General features: G+C 29.5%; 2 protein-coding genes across 6 annotated transcripts in view; one reads left to right on the top strand and one right to left on the bottom strand.

The window, feature by feature from the left end:
- Positions 1-2246, top strand: part of LOC107446924 (F-box only protein 7) — a 23432-nt gene extending 21186 nt beyond the window's left edge. For all 4 annotated transcript variants that reach the window (XM_043050407.2, XM_043050406.2, XM_043050405.2 and 1 more), the window contains exon 9: positions 2060-2246. In XM_043050407.2, coding sequence (XP_042906341.1) covers positions 2060-2157 — 98 coding nt within the window. In that variant the 3' untranslated portion in view covers positions 2158-2246. The remainder of the gene's footprint in view (positions 1-2059) is intronic.
- A 372-nt stretch (positions 2247-2618) lies between these two features.
- Positions 2619-16131, bottom strand: LOC107447125 (methylthioribose-1-phosphate isomerase). 2 transcript variants are annotated; one of them, XM_071181292.1, is made up of 5 exons: positions 15598-16094; positions 10723-10958; positions 8054-8223; positions 6504-6905; positions 2619-2807 (listed from the first exon to the last, which is right to left on the bottom strand). In XM_071181292.1, exons 1-5 carry the CDS (start codon positions 15724-15726, stop codon positions 2668-2670), a joined length of 1077 nt encoding a protein of 358 aa, XP_071037393.1. In that variant the 5' UTR covers positions 15727-16094; the 3' UTR covers positions 2619-2667. The 2 variants fall into 2 exon arrangements, with proteins under 2 accessions (XP_071037393.1, XP_042906338.1); XM_043050404.2 differs by lacking the exon at positions 2619-2807 and adding an exon at positions 5017-5204 and having other exon boundaries at positions 15598-16131.
- Between the last annotated feature and the right edge of the window lie 117 nt (positions 16132-16248).

The raw sequence follows: 16248 nt of genomic DNA, 5'->3' as shown, positions 1-16248 counted from the left end.
CAGTGTTTTCATCATCGAAAAAAAATGGGTGAGAATTTCTCACCCTTTCTCAAAAACAGGGTGAGATTTCAAAAAGTTAAGTGAGATTTTTAAAAACTAAAAAAAAAAAAAACTCTTGAAAAAAATCATTTCTTTAATTAAAATACATTTTTAACATCTTCTATTTTTTAAAGAATTGAATATTTTTGGTGCATCATCATAGAAGATTTTGCCTTTACAAGGTATTTGTCCATCTTACATAAGTGCATAAAAAATTTGAATGTCTTACATGAAGAAACCTTACCTTCGGTAAACACGTGGTTGCAGAGAAATGTGTTCTGAAAGGGGTTTCGTGGTTGTGTTCTGTTGTTCGAAAAGGTTCTGAACAATACTGGTAAATAGGGAAGCTAGATAACGGGGCAGATGTTGAAAATAATGAACGATCCACGAAGAAAAGTGAAACGGATTTTGTTCTAAATGGCGTAATTCAAAGCATTTTCCAAAATGCGAGAAATTCACGAATTTTGAAACTGATTTATAGAAGGTGCGAATTTCTCGCCGTAATAATTTTTTAATACGAGAAAAGAAAAAAATATGCAAGATTCTCGCGCTATCGTGAAAACACTGACTTAGTATGTATATTACTTGTATGTAAAAGAATTTTTAAATAACACTACACAGCTTAAACAAAATTTTAGAATAACAGCAAATTCTATGAAACAATGTGTTCACTAAAGGAAATACCAAAGAATAAAGGAAACAGGGTATCTGCTACATTTTAGATTTTCAAATTCATGACTTTCCATGACTAACAAAGTTACTATTTTCTCTGACAAAAACACAACAATAAATTTAAAAAAGCATTATAACAACATCAATCAAAATGATAGATATGACCAAAACTGTTATACTCTGCATCTTCATATTTATAGATTTTAAATTTAAAACAAAGCAGAGTAAAGAAAGAGAATAATTTGTTTTTCTTTTTTTTTTGCAGAACTATATTCTAAAGATACTTTTCTTGTTCATTGGAAAGGAAAGAAATACTCCTGATATTTCTGTTCTCATTTCGGAATAAAAAAAATTCGCCAATGACTGGCTTGCTTCAGCTAGAATTTGAAATCGATAAGATAAAATAAATAAATAATAATAAAAATTCTGAAATCACAGAAGTTAAAAAGATAATCCGCTCTAGAAATGATGGCTTTTCTTTCATTTTTTTAAAGAACATGATAAAAACATTTTATATTTTAATAAAATATGACTGTCAGTGGGGATTTTGTTACAAATTCAGATATTCAGTACACTGGGAAATTTGGGGGGGGGGATTAGTATTTTATGGAGGACAGGAGTTATAAAAAAATAGTTAAAATCATGAATTTCCTGGTGTGCGGATACCCTAAGGAAATTTCAATCATTTGCCAACATCCACATATCACTAAAATATTAAAATAAAAGCTTTAGTTTATATTGATTTAATATGAAAAATACTATTTGCAAGTTGTGAAAAAGATTTTGTAATGAAAATCTAGCTAGTTAGGACAAAATATTTTTCATTAGAATATCAGGACAATAATGAACAATGCAATTAAGCAATGTTTTCTGCTATTTTGAGATTCACAGATAATTTCTTATTACTTACAACAACTTTAAAATGCAACTTCCTTGAAATTCGTCAGCTTTTCCTGGGGTCTGTTTAGAAGAAATTTGGGTCCGTTAACAGACCCTTCACAAAATAATTTATCTTTTAATCGGACTCTTCATAAATTTGTTTATCTTCATTATTATTTTGTTAATCGAATAAACCCTTCCTGAGGGGGGAAGACGGTTCGAGACAAACTAAGTTTCCCAAATTTAATTTTCACAATTTTACATTATTTTATTATTTCTGTCAAAGTTATCTAGATAGTTAGTGTTGAGGTCTGTACAACTACTTTAAACAAAACCAAGTTTACAAATTGTAAAATAGAAATTTTTGATCATTTAGAAAAATATGTTAAGTTTTGATTACTTCTTATTAAAATGTATACATGCATCTTTTTATTTTTTTCTTTGAATTGCTAGTACATTTTATTTTCAGATTTGGATCCAGATCTACAGCAAGCATTTCCATATTTGCGTGACCGATTTCGCCCCAATGGATTTTTTCCTCCATATGATTTTAATTGGTTTATGTGATACTGTGTCTACTTTAGATGGAACTTTTCTTATCACTGTAAAAATTGTATATTTGTATCAAAAGCTAATAGATTTTATATTACAGGCTAGTTTAGTTGTCTTATTTTAAAAAAATTCTTCATGTTTGTCACGATCATAGATCTGATATTTATAATCAATAAAACTGGACTATAAATAGTAAATTTAAAAAAAAAAAAAAAAAAAAATCTGAAATATGTAACAAAAGAGTTGAAACCAAATCATATTCTATGTCTTTAATAATTTTTCTGAATAATTATTTATATTTTATTATTTAACTTAACAGATGAATTAAGGTTGATACCTTATTTTTTTTTATTCCCAAATTTTCTCCCTGTAAATATATTCTACATTTATTACTAAGATGAAGACAAAGCTTAGTATGCTTAACTTTTAAATTATTCATAATATGCAAATAAAGCAGAAAATATAAAAACACTACAATAATAAAATAATTTTTATTCTTCTAGTTACATAAATGCATAACATGAATTAATTTAATAAATTCATATCTGAAAGTTTAATAACATTATTTTTAAGCTCTTCTGCTTGAAAAACTCCAATTTCTGTGATAATTCCTGTTATCAGTTCAGCTGGTGTAACATCAAAAGCAGGATTCCAGCATTTTATACCTATTCAAAAATGTAAACTATTACACCATGTATAATGTGCCTCGTTATTAATTTTTTGGCCTTTTTTGTAAGATTTCATATTTAAAGTTATACTAATATTTATGCTCTTTATTTACACTCATGTCCATAAATTAAGGATAATTCAGAATCACACGGAAATCAAACTCTAAAATTAAAATTTCACCTGTAGAATTATCACACACATCCTGAAGAAGAATATGCAAATTACAGGAAACAACTAGATGACGCTAGTAGTAGGTCACAATGACGAGAGTGTAAGATAGGGGTATATAAGGAATGGTGGCAAAGAAGTAAAATTGTTCACAAGCGCTTTAAAAGCCTTTCAGTGCAATAACCGCATCGTTATGGCACAAAGGAAGCATTTGGATGATTTTTTACGTGGCAGAATCATCAAACGACTGGAATGCGGACGTACCCAGCTGGAAGTATCCGAGGAACTTGCAACCACCCAGAGTGTCATCTCCAGGCTTTGGCAATGATTCCAAGATGATGGTAATGTGAGTAGACGTTACAGCACAGGTCACCCCCGAGTTACAATGCCGAATGAAGACCGGTATTTGGCAGTTACTGCCAAACGAAACAGACGGAGCACAGCATCAGACCTGTCTCGTCAGCTCTCTTCAACTACCAGTGCGACAGTTTCAAGGCAGACCGTGTACAGATGCTTAGGGCACATTGGTCTATATGCTCATAGGCGTGTCAGATGTGTTCCACTTACCGCAACTGACTGTCGCCTGGAGTAGAGAGAGCATGCATTGTGGACACCGCAACAGTGGTCTTGTGTGATGTTTTCCGACGAGCCCAGGCTTAGTTTGCAGCCTGATTTTCGCCGGACTTTCATATGGAGAGCGCCAGGTACCCGTTACCACCAAGACAACACCATTGAACGACACCGTTACGGTGGTGCAGGATGGCTCGTTTGGGGAGGAATTATTCTTGGTTCCAGAACTGACCTGCATGTTCAGAGTGTAACGATGACAGGTCACATCTATAGGGATGTCATTCTGGAACAACATGTACGTTTGTTTCGGGGCGCCATGGGTGCTGAATTTCTGTTTATGGACGACAACGCCTGTCCTCACCGTGCAAACATTGTCGACGAATGCCTTCAATCGGAGGATATCACCCGTATGGATTGGCCAGCATACTCACCGGGCTTGAATCCAATAGAGCATGTATGGGATATGCTTGGCCGACAAATTGCAGCCAATAAACCCCCTCCCATCTGTCTACCGGACTTTCGGAGAGCATTGCTTGATGAGTGGTGTAATATTCCCCAAGATCAGATTGATAATTTGATACTCGGCATGCCCAGGCGTTGTATGGCCTGTATTGCATCGTCCGGGAGGCATACTCCGTATTAACCATCATACTAACCATGTTATACTGTTTTTTGTAAATAGGTTCTTTTTTGAAATTTGCTCCAGGGAGTAAAAATTGTAATTTTTATTAATTATGTCAAACATATAGCATCTTTTTTGATCTTTACCTTTTGTTTAATACATAGACTTTACAAAGAAGTCAAATTTGTTTGGCTTCAGTCTCTTTCTGTGCCTGAACTTCATTATCCTTAATTTATGGACATGAGTGTATATTTATGCAAACCTCCGGACCTGTTTCACTGTTCCTTTTGGATTTCTTTATAATTTGAGCTGGCTCAATGTGTTCTTTTGTATCTTTATCCTGCTTAGTATGTAAGTTGGTTCGCTTTTTTAAAATAAAGTTTAAAATTATTCCACTAATATGTCCGGTCAAATCTTAAATTTGCAAGCATTTTATTCAATTTATATACTGTACGATTTACAATTACAAAATTTTAAATTTAATTGTTTAGTGACACAACATATTCTTCATTCTTACATAAACTCGTAAAATGAATAAAAATAAAATAAAAAAAGTATCGCTAACTANAAAAAAAAAAAAAAAAAAAAAATCTGAAACAAAAGAGTTGAAACCAAATCATGTTCTATGTCTTTTATAATTATTTTTATTTTATTATTTAACTTAACAGATGAATCAAGGTTGATACCTTATTTTTTTTTATTCCCAAATTTTCTCCCTGTAAATATATTCTTTATTTATATTCAAATTCTACATTTATTACAAAGATAAAGACAAAGCTTAGTATGCTTAGCTTTTAAATTATTCATAATATGCAAATAAAGCAGAATATATAAAAACACCACAATAATAAAATAATTTTTATTCTTCTAGTTACATAAATGCATAACATGAATTAATTTAATAAATTCATATCTGAAAGTTTAATAACATTATTTTTAAGCTCTTCTGGTTGAAAAACTCCAATTTCTGTGATAATTCCTGTTATCAGTTCAGCTGGTGTAACATCGAAAGCAGGATTCCAGCATTTTATACCTATTCAAAAATGTAAACTATTACACCATTTATTTATGTGCCTCACTATTAATTTTTAGGCCCTTTTTGTAAGATTTTATATGTAAAGTTATATTAATATTTATGCTTTTTATTTATATTTACGCAAACCTCCGGACCTGTTTTACCGTTTCTTTCGGATTGCTTTATAATTTGAGCTGGCTCAATGTGTTCTTTTGTATCGTTGTCCTGCTTTGTATGTAAGTTGGTTCGCTTTTTTAAAATAAAGTTTTAAAATTATTCAACTAATATGTCCGGTCAAATCATAAATTTGCAAGCATTTTAATCAATTTATATGCTATACGATTTACAATTACAGAATTATAAATTTAATTGTTTAGAGACAACATATTCTTCATTCTTACATTAATTCGTAAAATGAATAAAAATCAAAATAAAATAAAAAAAGTATCGCTAACTAATCTTTGTTGATGAAACTCATCTTTTTGACATAGTATTTACTTACTCTTAATTTTAAAAAAATACATTAGACAGTTTGATTATTGGTATGAACTATCTTTTTTTAACCTCCCATTTCTACCCAACTTATTGCTCATTTTGTTTCCACTGTGAAAAAAGAATTTTCAATAAGAAATTTTTAAACATGCAGGTAGATTTAAGCATTCATTCTTATTACTGCTCATATACATGATGAAAGTTCTTTACCAATGCGAAGAAGAAATTTAATTCTTTTCTTAAACAATATACAAATTAGTGCTTCAGGGCACCACTGCATAACAAATAAGTGAAACGTAGATAACTTAAATGAAGTAAATAAGTTGCGAAGATAAGTATGTAAGTATAGCATTGCAGGCAAAGATAAGTATGCAAATATAGCATTGCAAGTAAGTTGCTGAAGGTATGCAACTAAAACAGTAACATAATATTCCTTATTTGACGGCAAATGTATCATACACCAAGTGCAATGTTAAATATTTTTAGCTTGAAAAAAAACTGCAGACTTAATTATTATTTATAATGTTTTTTAATTTTAAAAATTTTCATAGTTGAATTTTTTCAGTAGTCAACTTATACTTCTGATATTTGCTATCTCAAAATCAAAAATAAGGGATTGACTTATACTTTGGGATATATGATATTTATCTTCCATTTTGGTGTAACATATTGCTTTCATTTTCTATGTTATATAAAACTATCATTTTTAATGCAATTACTTTATTATAATTTATAACGGGAAGAGATATATTCAGCTCTTTTTATAGAGTTATGTTAGCCTTTAATGTATATATACGTAGGTTATATGGAAATTTTCAAACATACCTTGAGCAGCAATTGGAATGGAGTTGATCATCAACATTTCATTAGATGGTCTTTCTTCAATGGGTATAGATTCCCCAGAACTAAGACTAAAATCCAATGTACTCCTAGGACAAGCAATGAAAAATGGAACATTATGATATTTAGCACATACAGCAAGCTGATATGTTCCTATCTTGTTAGCTGTGTCTCCATTCAATACAACCCTGTCAGCTCCCACAACAACAGCTGATACTTTACCAGATTGCATTAGAGCTGCAACCATACTGTCACAAATTAAAGTAGCTGGTATACCATCATGAACTAATTCATATGCTGTTAATCTGGCTCCTTGATTATATGGACGTGTCTCAGTACAATACACATGTTTAAGGTGGTTGTTTTCAAAAAGCCATCGAATAACGCCTAGTAAAAGATATTTAATGAAGCATTATCAGTAACTTAATGTTTAAATACATACAACTTACAAAAATAAAAACAAATTATCTACTAAGAAACAGTTATAGTTTCTGAGGTTTGCCTAAGATATATTTATAACTAGTACAGCTATCCTTTGCGATAATGTATATTTGGATATATCACTTTGTTTTTAAGTTTTAAGGAATAAAATCCAATCGTTTAAACATTTTCTATTTTTCAGATCATCAGTATTTTTTTTATGAATTCATAGCAAGCAGTTTAATGTTCTTAAAGGTTAGGGATAGAAATGAGGATATAAAAACACCACTGACAACATGTTGTGTGCGTAGAACCAACAACAAGCACTATGATTATTGATATTGAACTACTGCCGAAAAAATAAAATAAAATTGAAAATTTTTGTTGTCAATATTATTAAATAAGTTTCCGTACCATGCTCGTAGATTTGGGGAATTTTTTATATTATAAACTTGGTTATAATGTACTTACAGAAATTTGCATTATTATGTGCCACAAGCTTAAGAGAATGAAAGTCTAAACTAAAACGCTTTGTAATAAAACAGTAAAATATCTTTACCTTTTATTAATGAGTTTTGAATCAGCCTTATTGAAAATAGAAGATAGTCCAAATTCGCAAAATATTTTCCATATTATTTTTATTAATTGCTTTTTAAGCCATGTCTCCAAAATTAGTTCTGCAAAACTGTAACATTTTTACACTATTGCTAACTTGTTTACATAATCATAATTTATTTTCCTTCAGAAATAAGGCTTTTTACAATTAATTTTTTTTATTTGTTACAATTCCAAAAAGTTATGAAACATGAGGAAAAATTTTTTTACTAATTTCTTCAAAAATTTTGGAATATTTAGAATTTTTCTATATTAACTCTAGAATAAGCCATATTCCAATTACATAGTTGAAAGCAGTCTAATTTAGACAAGTTGAAAAACATAACAAATAAATATAAGTATGTTGCTAAAATAAGTCATAAGAAAATTTCTTCTAAAGAGTATCTAGATTATTAGAATTTACATTCTCAAGCTCTGTTGGCAATTTATTTTCCAAAGAATAAATTAAACCAGTAACATGTATTTAATGTTTAATGCAATAACACAATGAAATTACTTACCCAATGCCGTACCATATCCGGCAGTGGCTAAACTTCCTGTATTACAGTGAGTGAGAATGGATACAGATGTATCTTTTACATATTCTGTAATGTATTTTCCTCCAAAAGAACCAATAGCTTTGTTAATTAGAATGTCTGACAATAACAATTTTTCCATTTCCTTGATTATACTACAACAATAAAATGATGATAAAAAGTATTATGTGAAAAGGTAATTCACAATTGGAAACTTGGCAAACCTCTTAAAACTTAATGAACATAAAAATTTGTCAAAAATAGATTCAACTTTAATTTTTCATTTAAAATTCTTGCTACTAATATTTTACGAATTTTTTTCTCCAATTGAAAATTTATTAGATAATTTTATTGCTAAAAGGCATACATAAAACATAAGTATAAACATACAAGCATAAGTATAAACACAAGTGCGCTCTTAAATACCCTAATTTTGTAAAGCAAATTCTGTTTTGTGAAACTAAGACTGCAATTTACATGAGTGTAAAAACATAAATAAATGAAAAGTAAAAAAGATTATACAGTAAAGCACTGTTTTTAAGTCTATCAAGGGAGCAATGTAAATCGATACATAAAGGTAAAGATGTACAATGCACCGAAAAAAAGACGACCCTCCTGAATAACTTATGATCTAATGATCGATTTTCACGCTTTAGGACTCAATTTAAATAGCTCAAGGAGGTGACCTCAAATATGCTAATTAATAAGTGCACATGATATTTTAGGTTATGAAATCAGACACAAAAACGTACTTTTTCTGAATTATTACTCAATTGTTCAGCATTGACACATACCCATTCTTCAATGGATTGGAATTTCTGACGGTCAAATTAAGAAGTCGCAGTAATTTGGTCTGGAGGGCGTTCCAAAGTTTAAGACTCCTTAATATTAATTTTGCATGTTTCGAGAATTTCTAAAGCGAATTAAAAATTTTTGCACTTAAATGTAAAAATAATTTATACAAAGATAGTTCCGTGCAAAAAAAAAAAAACTTATAGAAAATATTTATTAGATTTCATTACTTTAATTAAGCCTGGTCGGAAAATGTTTGAATTGTAAGGTATAAAATTTTTTGTATAATCTTTAAAGAATGTAATTTTACATGGCAAAATTTGAGCGAAATCGGACAAATAGTTCCTCAAAAATAGAATCTTAAAAATAAAACTTTTTGAAAATTCGATTTCTCAGGAACTATTCTACCGATTTCGCTCAAATTTTGTAATTCGCCTTGTAAAATTATATTCTTTAAAATGGCACAAAATTTTTTATATCTTACCAAAACTTCCACCAATCTTAAATAAAATAATAAAAATATTTAGTAAAGATTATTTATTGTATGGTATAATTTTTGGATAAACGAATTTTATTTATTCAGTGTAAAAAATTTTCAATTCGCTTAAAAAGTTCTCGATACACTGTAAAATACGCAAAAAGTAAAGTTAGGGGTTCAAACTTTGGAGCACTCTCCTGACCAAACCATTGGGACCCTAATTATCAGATTGCAGCTACTCCCTATATTTTGGGGGTCAGAAATCGGAGTTCGTTGAAAAAAGTTGTGTTTATTCAGAGTAGGTACATTTTTGTGTCTGATTTCGTAACTTAAAATATAGTTTGCACTTATTAATAAAAATTTTTGAGGTTACCCCCTCGAGCCATTAGGATTGAGTTCTAGAACGTGAAAATCCGATTGTCAGGATGGTCAGTTTTTTTTTCCGCTTTAGAACTGAGAATTAAACAAATTAAATTCAGTGTAGAAATAATAATTTAATAACATAATAGGCTTATTATTTTGGCACTTAATATTATTGATATAGAAAACACTTGAGGCAGTAGAAATTAAAATGGAAAACAAAACACATTTGTTAAAAAAAATAAAATAATCAAACCTCTAATTTTTATCTTAAGCTCATAAATGTAAACAGGAGTAAACATTTCAGCAAAAATTCCTTATTAGAGCTTTAACTTAGTGTTTCGAATCCAGGCCAAATATATATTTACTTAAAAAAAGAAAAGACTAAGAACACATAACATTTAATATATGCTTTTTCCCTTCATATAAAAAAAAAAAAACTATATTAACAACGAATTGATTAAGAATAAACTGGGACTACAATGAAAAGAGGTATAAATAAAAAACATATAAAGCAGTACTTTTCTATAAAATAAAATTGAATGCTGTAATAATACAAATTTAAAATAAAAAAAGGTAATTACTATGCATATAGAATTTTGTAGAAAGCTGTAGAAAAAAAAAGATTATGAAGATGAATCGGTTGAAAAATATTCAATTAATACTATATACCCTCTTGTTTATAGCTTCAATAGGAAAAATTTATAAATTGTTTATCTTTTGCCTATTTTAAATAAATCAAAGCTATGGTACAAATAAGTTCCTAAGAGGGTTTTAAATTTTGCACAAGTTCAAAATTGTTAGCCGATGTAATGATAATTCTCTTACTAACACATACTCCAAACTTAAACTTCCCCTTTGATCTTATATTGTAAAGTTTCTGAATTAAAATAATTTTTAAACTGCATTTGGAAATTTCACTAACTTATACTTGAAAGGAAAGAATAAGAAATAATTCAATGTATTTTTGACCACTAAAATAACAATTTAGGTAAAAATGACATTTATTTATAGTCATATTTACTTTTCTTTCATAGTATCCTTATTAAGGTTTTCATCTTGCAAAAATTGCTTGGAAAGTTCAATAAATAAATCAACAACTTTAGAAAGATTAACAGCGGTAGGGCGAGACGTAGATAAGAACTTTAAGTTTTCACATAAATACTGATGTAGATCATTTTTAGTTTTAAATTCTTTCTTCTCAAGTTCTTCAGCCAAACTGAGAGCAGCTACAATAGAGATAGCAGGTGCACCACGAACCTAAAGAAACAAAAAATATATTTATTTATAACCTGGTTCTGAAGAAACTATACATAAAAATCAGTGAATGGGATAATTAAATATCTCAAATCTGATTTGGATTGGGGGAAAAAATTTGTATTCTCTTCTTGGAGATTTGAATCGCAATATAAGCTTGAAACAACAACTTAAATAGATAATATTTTTTTTAGCAAGCTCCAGCTTGTTTACAATCACATTACATTAACTTTTTATTTTATAACTTTCGTTTAACAGCCGACCAAATTTTTTTGGTTTACAACTACCAATGTTCAACTCCGTAGTCTTGTAATTTTGAACCCAGTCCAGAAGACAAGAGAGCTCCTGGATCAAGTATTGGGAGAAATTTGTCATTATGGATGACTTTTGATAGAACTAACTCGCATTTGTGTTACGTGTTGAGGAAACCCTCCCACGGCTAGCCCGACATCAAGGAGACTCTAACCCACGATTTGTTCACCACTGAGGATATCTTACATCAGCACTGTTGTTGGTGCAAGCCAGATGCGGTATTCATAATGACCAGGCATCGCTCTACCCCCTGAGTCATCACGGCTCTTACATTAACATTTAAAAGCAAAATAAAATCAAAAATAGTTAACTTTACAAAACCAACAAAAAAGGAATATTTGTTTCAGGATGCTGAAATTGTCTCATGCATTACGGTAAGAAATTGAAAAATTCTATAATGAACAGCTTCCAGAATTTCAAATTGATAATACAAAATTAAAAATGTTCATTCTTTCATTTTATTTTCAAAAAACACCAAATTAGCTTATGAATGACGATTTTATTACAAATTCAGATTCGTAGTAAATTAATTAATGAATGAGGTACACTTGTCATTTTTTAAAAAAAATTTGATTGCAATAAAATCTATACAATATTTTTAATATATAACGCACATAAAAAACTTAAATCATGCGTTAGTTTTCTTTTTAACCCCCACAACTCACGAAAATTTTAAGTTTTAATTTTAACTCTCACAATTCGTGTTGATTCAACCATCAGGGATGAGAGTAGTTAGAGAGTAAAAAAGAGGAAATCCAAGAATATATATATATATAAAAATCGCACTTTTTTGTCAAATTTTTGTTTAAACTTGTAATACATGTGATTATAAATTCCGAATGAGGCTTTTAAATCAGGTGAATATGAAACTCTACATCGAACTTAAAAAATGCGAAAATACAAATCATGATGCGTAATTTTTAGATCACGATGCAAAATTTTTAAATCGCGCGATATTACAACTGCAAAAACGAATCACGACATTGGATTTTAAGCTCGCGTAGCTACATAGGGTTTTAAAAGCTCGTAAATACAAATCGCGATATTGGTTTTTTAAATCTTGTGAATAAGAATCGCAATGTACAATATTTAAATGGCCTGAATAAGAATCGCAACGTTCAACTTTTAAATCAGGTAAATACGAAAATCGATGTTTGATAATAAAATCGCGATTTTAAAAATGCAAAAATACAAAACACGATATTAGATTTTTAAATCTCGTAAATACGAGTCATAATGTACGATATTTAAAAAGCGTAAATAAGAATTGCAATGCGCAACTTTTAAATCAGGTAAATACGAAAATCGATGATTGATATTAAAATCGCGTGAATAAAAATCGAGATATTTGCAGAGTCTGGACTTGGGATTTCTAAAAGGCTTGTTTGAATTGTTTTTTGTTTACACAATAAATAAAAATTTACAAGATTAATTGAATGAGCAAATAAATATTTTCACCACAAATCCACCTCTATTTTTTTTCGCTTTTTTTGTTTGCTTTCTCTCCAGAATACAAGAAGCAGCGACGTCTAAATTACGAAAATACGAGCTATCCCGCCGACGGATAAAAAATACGGAAAATCTTATTTTCTGTGCGTGAAATCGGAGAAAATAGCTAATATAAGTAAACATGCGGAAGGATTAGCAGCTAGGACGTAGTTTGAATTTTCTGTTTTTCTTTGAAAATCGTAAATAAATATAATAATTTGACTTCAACGACTGAATTTTTTTTAAAAAAAACACGGAATATTTATAAATAAATAAATTTTAAAAAAAACGAAACTTTTAGAGAATCTGAGTTTTTGATAAAAAGGCTGAAATTCGAGAGACAAAAGCGAAAAAAATCTCATCCCTGTATAAAGATCAACCAGTTTTATCCCAAGGAAATGATTTTTAGAGAAACTTCAGAGGGAGGAATGAGGACTTTAATAATTTCGCTCCGCGGAAAATTTAATTCCTCATAAAATATTTTAACTTGAGCAAAAAAAAATTTCAGCGGAAATTAGCGGGAAAAATGGAAAAATCTGAGAAAAAGCGGAAATCCGCGAATCCGCGGAAGAATCTCATCCCTGAACCATAAATATATGTTGTGTTTGGATCATTTTTTACTGCAATTACTGATACGAGTTTTTATTAATTTGTTTTTAAAATCCTGATGAGTTATTGCTCAGTTATTATTAATTTTTAAGATTTACTCAGTTATTTATAGATTTTTCAAAAAAATACTGATATTAATATGTCATGTCAAGTTCGAATCAGGGATTTAAGAATTCACTAGTTGAGACGCTCGGTTGCGTCGATACCCTCGTTAATCCATGCAGTGTTTTAATAGTTATTGCTTTTAGTTATACAATTATTGCTATTAAAAAATATATATTACTTACCTTTAATGTAAACATTTTATAGCTTTTTTGGCATCGTTTGTTTAATTTTGATTTCAAGTGCTGCCGATTTCCACAGGGTTTTTTAAACTCGTGGTTATTTCTCAGTGTCTATAATTTCTGTATGTAAAATTTGTATTGCACATTTAACAAATCACTTTTAGAAGCGCCCAACTTATGCCGATAGTATCCTAAATTTATGTTTTGAGTGCATTTTTGATATTGATTTTCACATGGTTTTTAAATATCCTGATATATTTTTGACAATATGGAAAATTTGAATATTAAATATTTAATATCATGGCTCAGTCATTTTTTTGTTGTTGTTGCAATTAGTATTGTGATTGATTTCCGCATAGTTCGTAAAATCCGATATTTTTAATGCAATATTATTTATTAGAACAACCCAATCTCGAAATAAAACACACATTTCGCAACCTCTTTTTGAAGAGTCTGATTCATGTGATTTTTCGGGATAGTCACTGCTACGAATTTCAAGATTTCTAATTATTTATTTCTCAATGTGATGATGATTTACAAAATTAATAATAAATGCATATTTCCTAACGCAAAATGCGAGAATATCGTCCATAATATTAGAATAATGAAAATATACATATTCAATTAAAAAAAAATTATATACAATTCTATTTGTTTCAAATATTTTTCTTTTTATAAACAAAAAGTAAGTTTCTGTTACTTAAAATTAGTAACATGCATAGTAGTTATTTTTAAAAGTATCTTGCAGAAAGATATTAGTGTTTTCATAACAGAAAAAAAATGGGAGAGAATTTCTCACCCTTACTCAAAAACAGGGTGAGATTTCAAAAAGTTAAGTGAGATTTCTAAAAATTAAAAAAACACAAATTGACTTGGAAAAAAATTATTTCTTCAACTATAATACAATTTTAACATCTTCTAATTGAATATTTTTGCTGCATCATCATATGGAAAATGTTCTATATATACTTTTTCATCAGCTATTATATTTATTTGGCTGAAAAATATCCATACTTGTTTCGTTTTGACCGTTTCTACTGACATTTGTTTCATTTTCATTTGTCCATTCATTGTAAGACTTACATGAAGAAACCTTACCTACGGTGAACACGTGGTAGCAGAGAAATGTGTTCTGAAAGGGGTTCCGTGGTTCGGGAGGGGGGGGGGGTGTTCTGCTGTTCGCACCGGTTCTGAACAATACTGGTAAATAGGGAAGCTAGATAACAAGGACCAATGTTTAAAATAATGAAAGATCAAGGAAGAAAAGTGAAACGGATTTTATTCAAAATGGCAAAAGACGAAATTTTTTCAAAATTCGCGCACTTTGAAATTGATTAATGGAGAGCGCTAACTTCTCGCGTTTATCATTTTCTATTGCGAGAAAAGAAAAAAATATGTGAGATTCTCGCGCTGTAGTGAAAACACTGATAGTGCTAGAGTGGTTTGTCGTAGATTGTCCGAAAAAATTCTGCCACAGGGATAGTACCTATGTATTTTGTCAGGTTCACTGAATCTTATGTAAAATATCTTCTAGTTGCAAAATAATTTAAAATTATGCATACTCAAAAATGCAGTTTAAAAAACAACAACAATTGCTTGAACAAGAAGATAAACTAGCATAAAATTTAAATAACACAACTAACGACTTTATATTCTCTAGCATTTTGATTACTTGATTTACCTATTCCTTATTTCGAAATATTACAACGCAAAAAAATTGTGTCTTGACGAGAATCTCTACGTCTTCCCATTAAAAAATATTTTACTATTAGGCATTTCTTTTAATAATTCTATTATTGTATTTATGTAGATATACATAGGGCAGCACATACTCCATATAACTGCAGGTCAAATACCCTTAATGTAAAATGAACTCTAAATCATAAAAAGTGATAATACATAAACAAATATTCAACTATAATTTTAAAATAAGTAATAATTAAAATTACCTTCATTGAATTTATAGCTACCCATCCAGCTTTAACTCCATCGATAATTTCATACTGAGTTTTGGATGGTAAAAGTAATTGATCGATTATTTCCAAGCGACCCCTTTTGTATTTAATTGCTTCGAGCATTTTTCAAGTTTTTACAAAATATATATATACGAGGATCGTTCACAAAAAATGTATATATACGAAGATATAAGATTACAGGAAGATAGTTCAAGGAAAATACTTGAAGATTAAAAAGGATGTTTATCTGAAATGCCTCTAAATGAATAAACTTTTATTATCTCATATATCAAGCAGTAAATTAAATTTCTTCTTTACGTCATACAGTAAGCTTCTTAAAATACCCGCTCTAGCTGAAAACCACTGAAAGTTTCCCACCATGTAAAGGTTTATCACAAAAGATCAAGTTCTTATCTGTTCGTCTCATTCATTTTTCAAATCAGATTAGCCAGCACACTATATTCTGGATTTTGACGATTTGTTTTTTTTTTTTTTAAAAGAAGATAGTGCGAAAAAAATCAAACAGTTGTTGCTCTTACTATTTTAGTTTGTAGCTTGCATTGAGAAATTGGTCTGAGCTAAGAAATGGTTCTTATTCACAATTGGCAGTCAAAGTGAGCTACAGGTAGCGTAGATCAGAACTCT

This window comes from Parasteatoda tepidariorum, chromosome 5, assembly GCF_043381705.1.
Source record: "Parasteatoda tepidariorum isolate YZ-2023 chromosome 5, CAS_Ptep_4.0, whole genome shotgun sequence".
Taxonomy (NCBI): Eukaryota; Metazoa; Arthropoda; class Arachnida; order Araneae; family Theridiidae; genus Parasteatoda; species Parasteatoda tepidariorum.
This window is presented reverse-complemented; position numbering and strand designations above follow the sequence as displayed.

Excerpts from the sequence above, each read along its gene's own strand:
- LOC107447125 (XM_043050404.2), bottom strand. The coding sequence starts at position 15,726 with ATGCTCGAAGCAATTAAATACAAAAGGGGTCGCTTGGAAATAATCGAT. Across the intron at positions 6,906-8,053 it reads CGGATATGGTACGGCATTGG|GCGTTATTCGATGGCTTTTT; the intron begins GTAAGTAATTTC and ends ATCTTTTACTAG. Across the intron at positions 5,205-6,503 it reads CATTCCAATTGCTGCTCAAG|GTATAAAATGCTGGAATCCT; the intron begins GTATGTTTGAAA and ends ATTTTTGAATAG.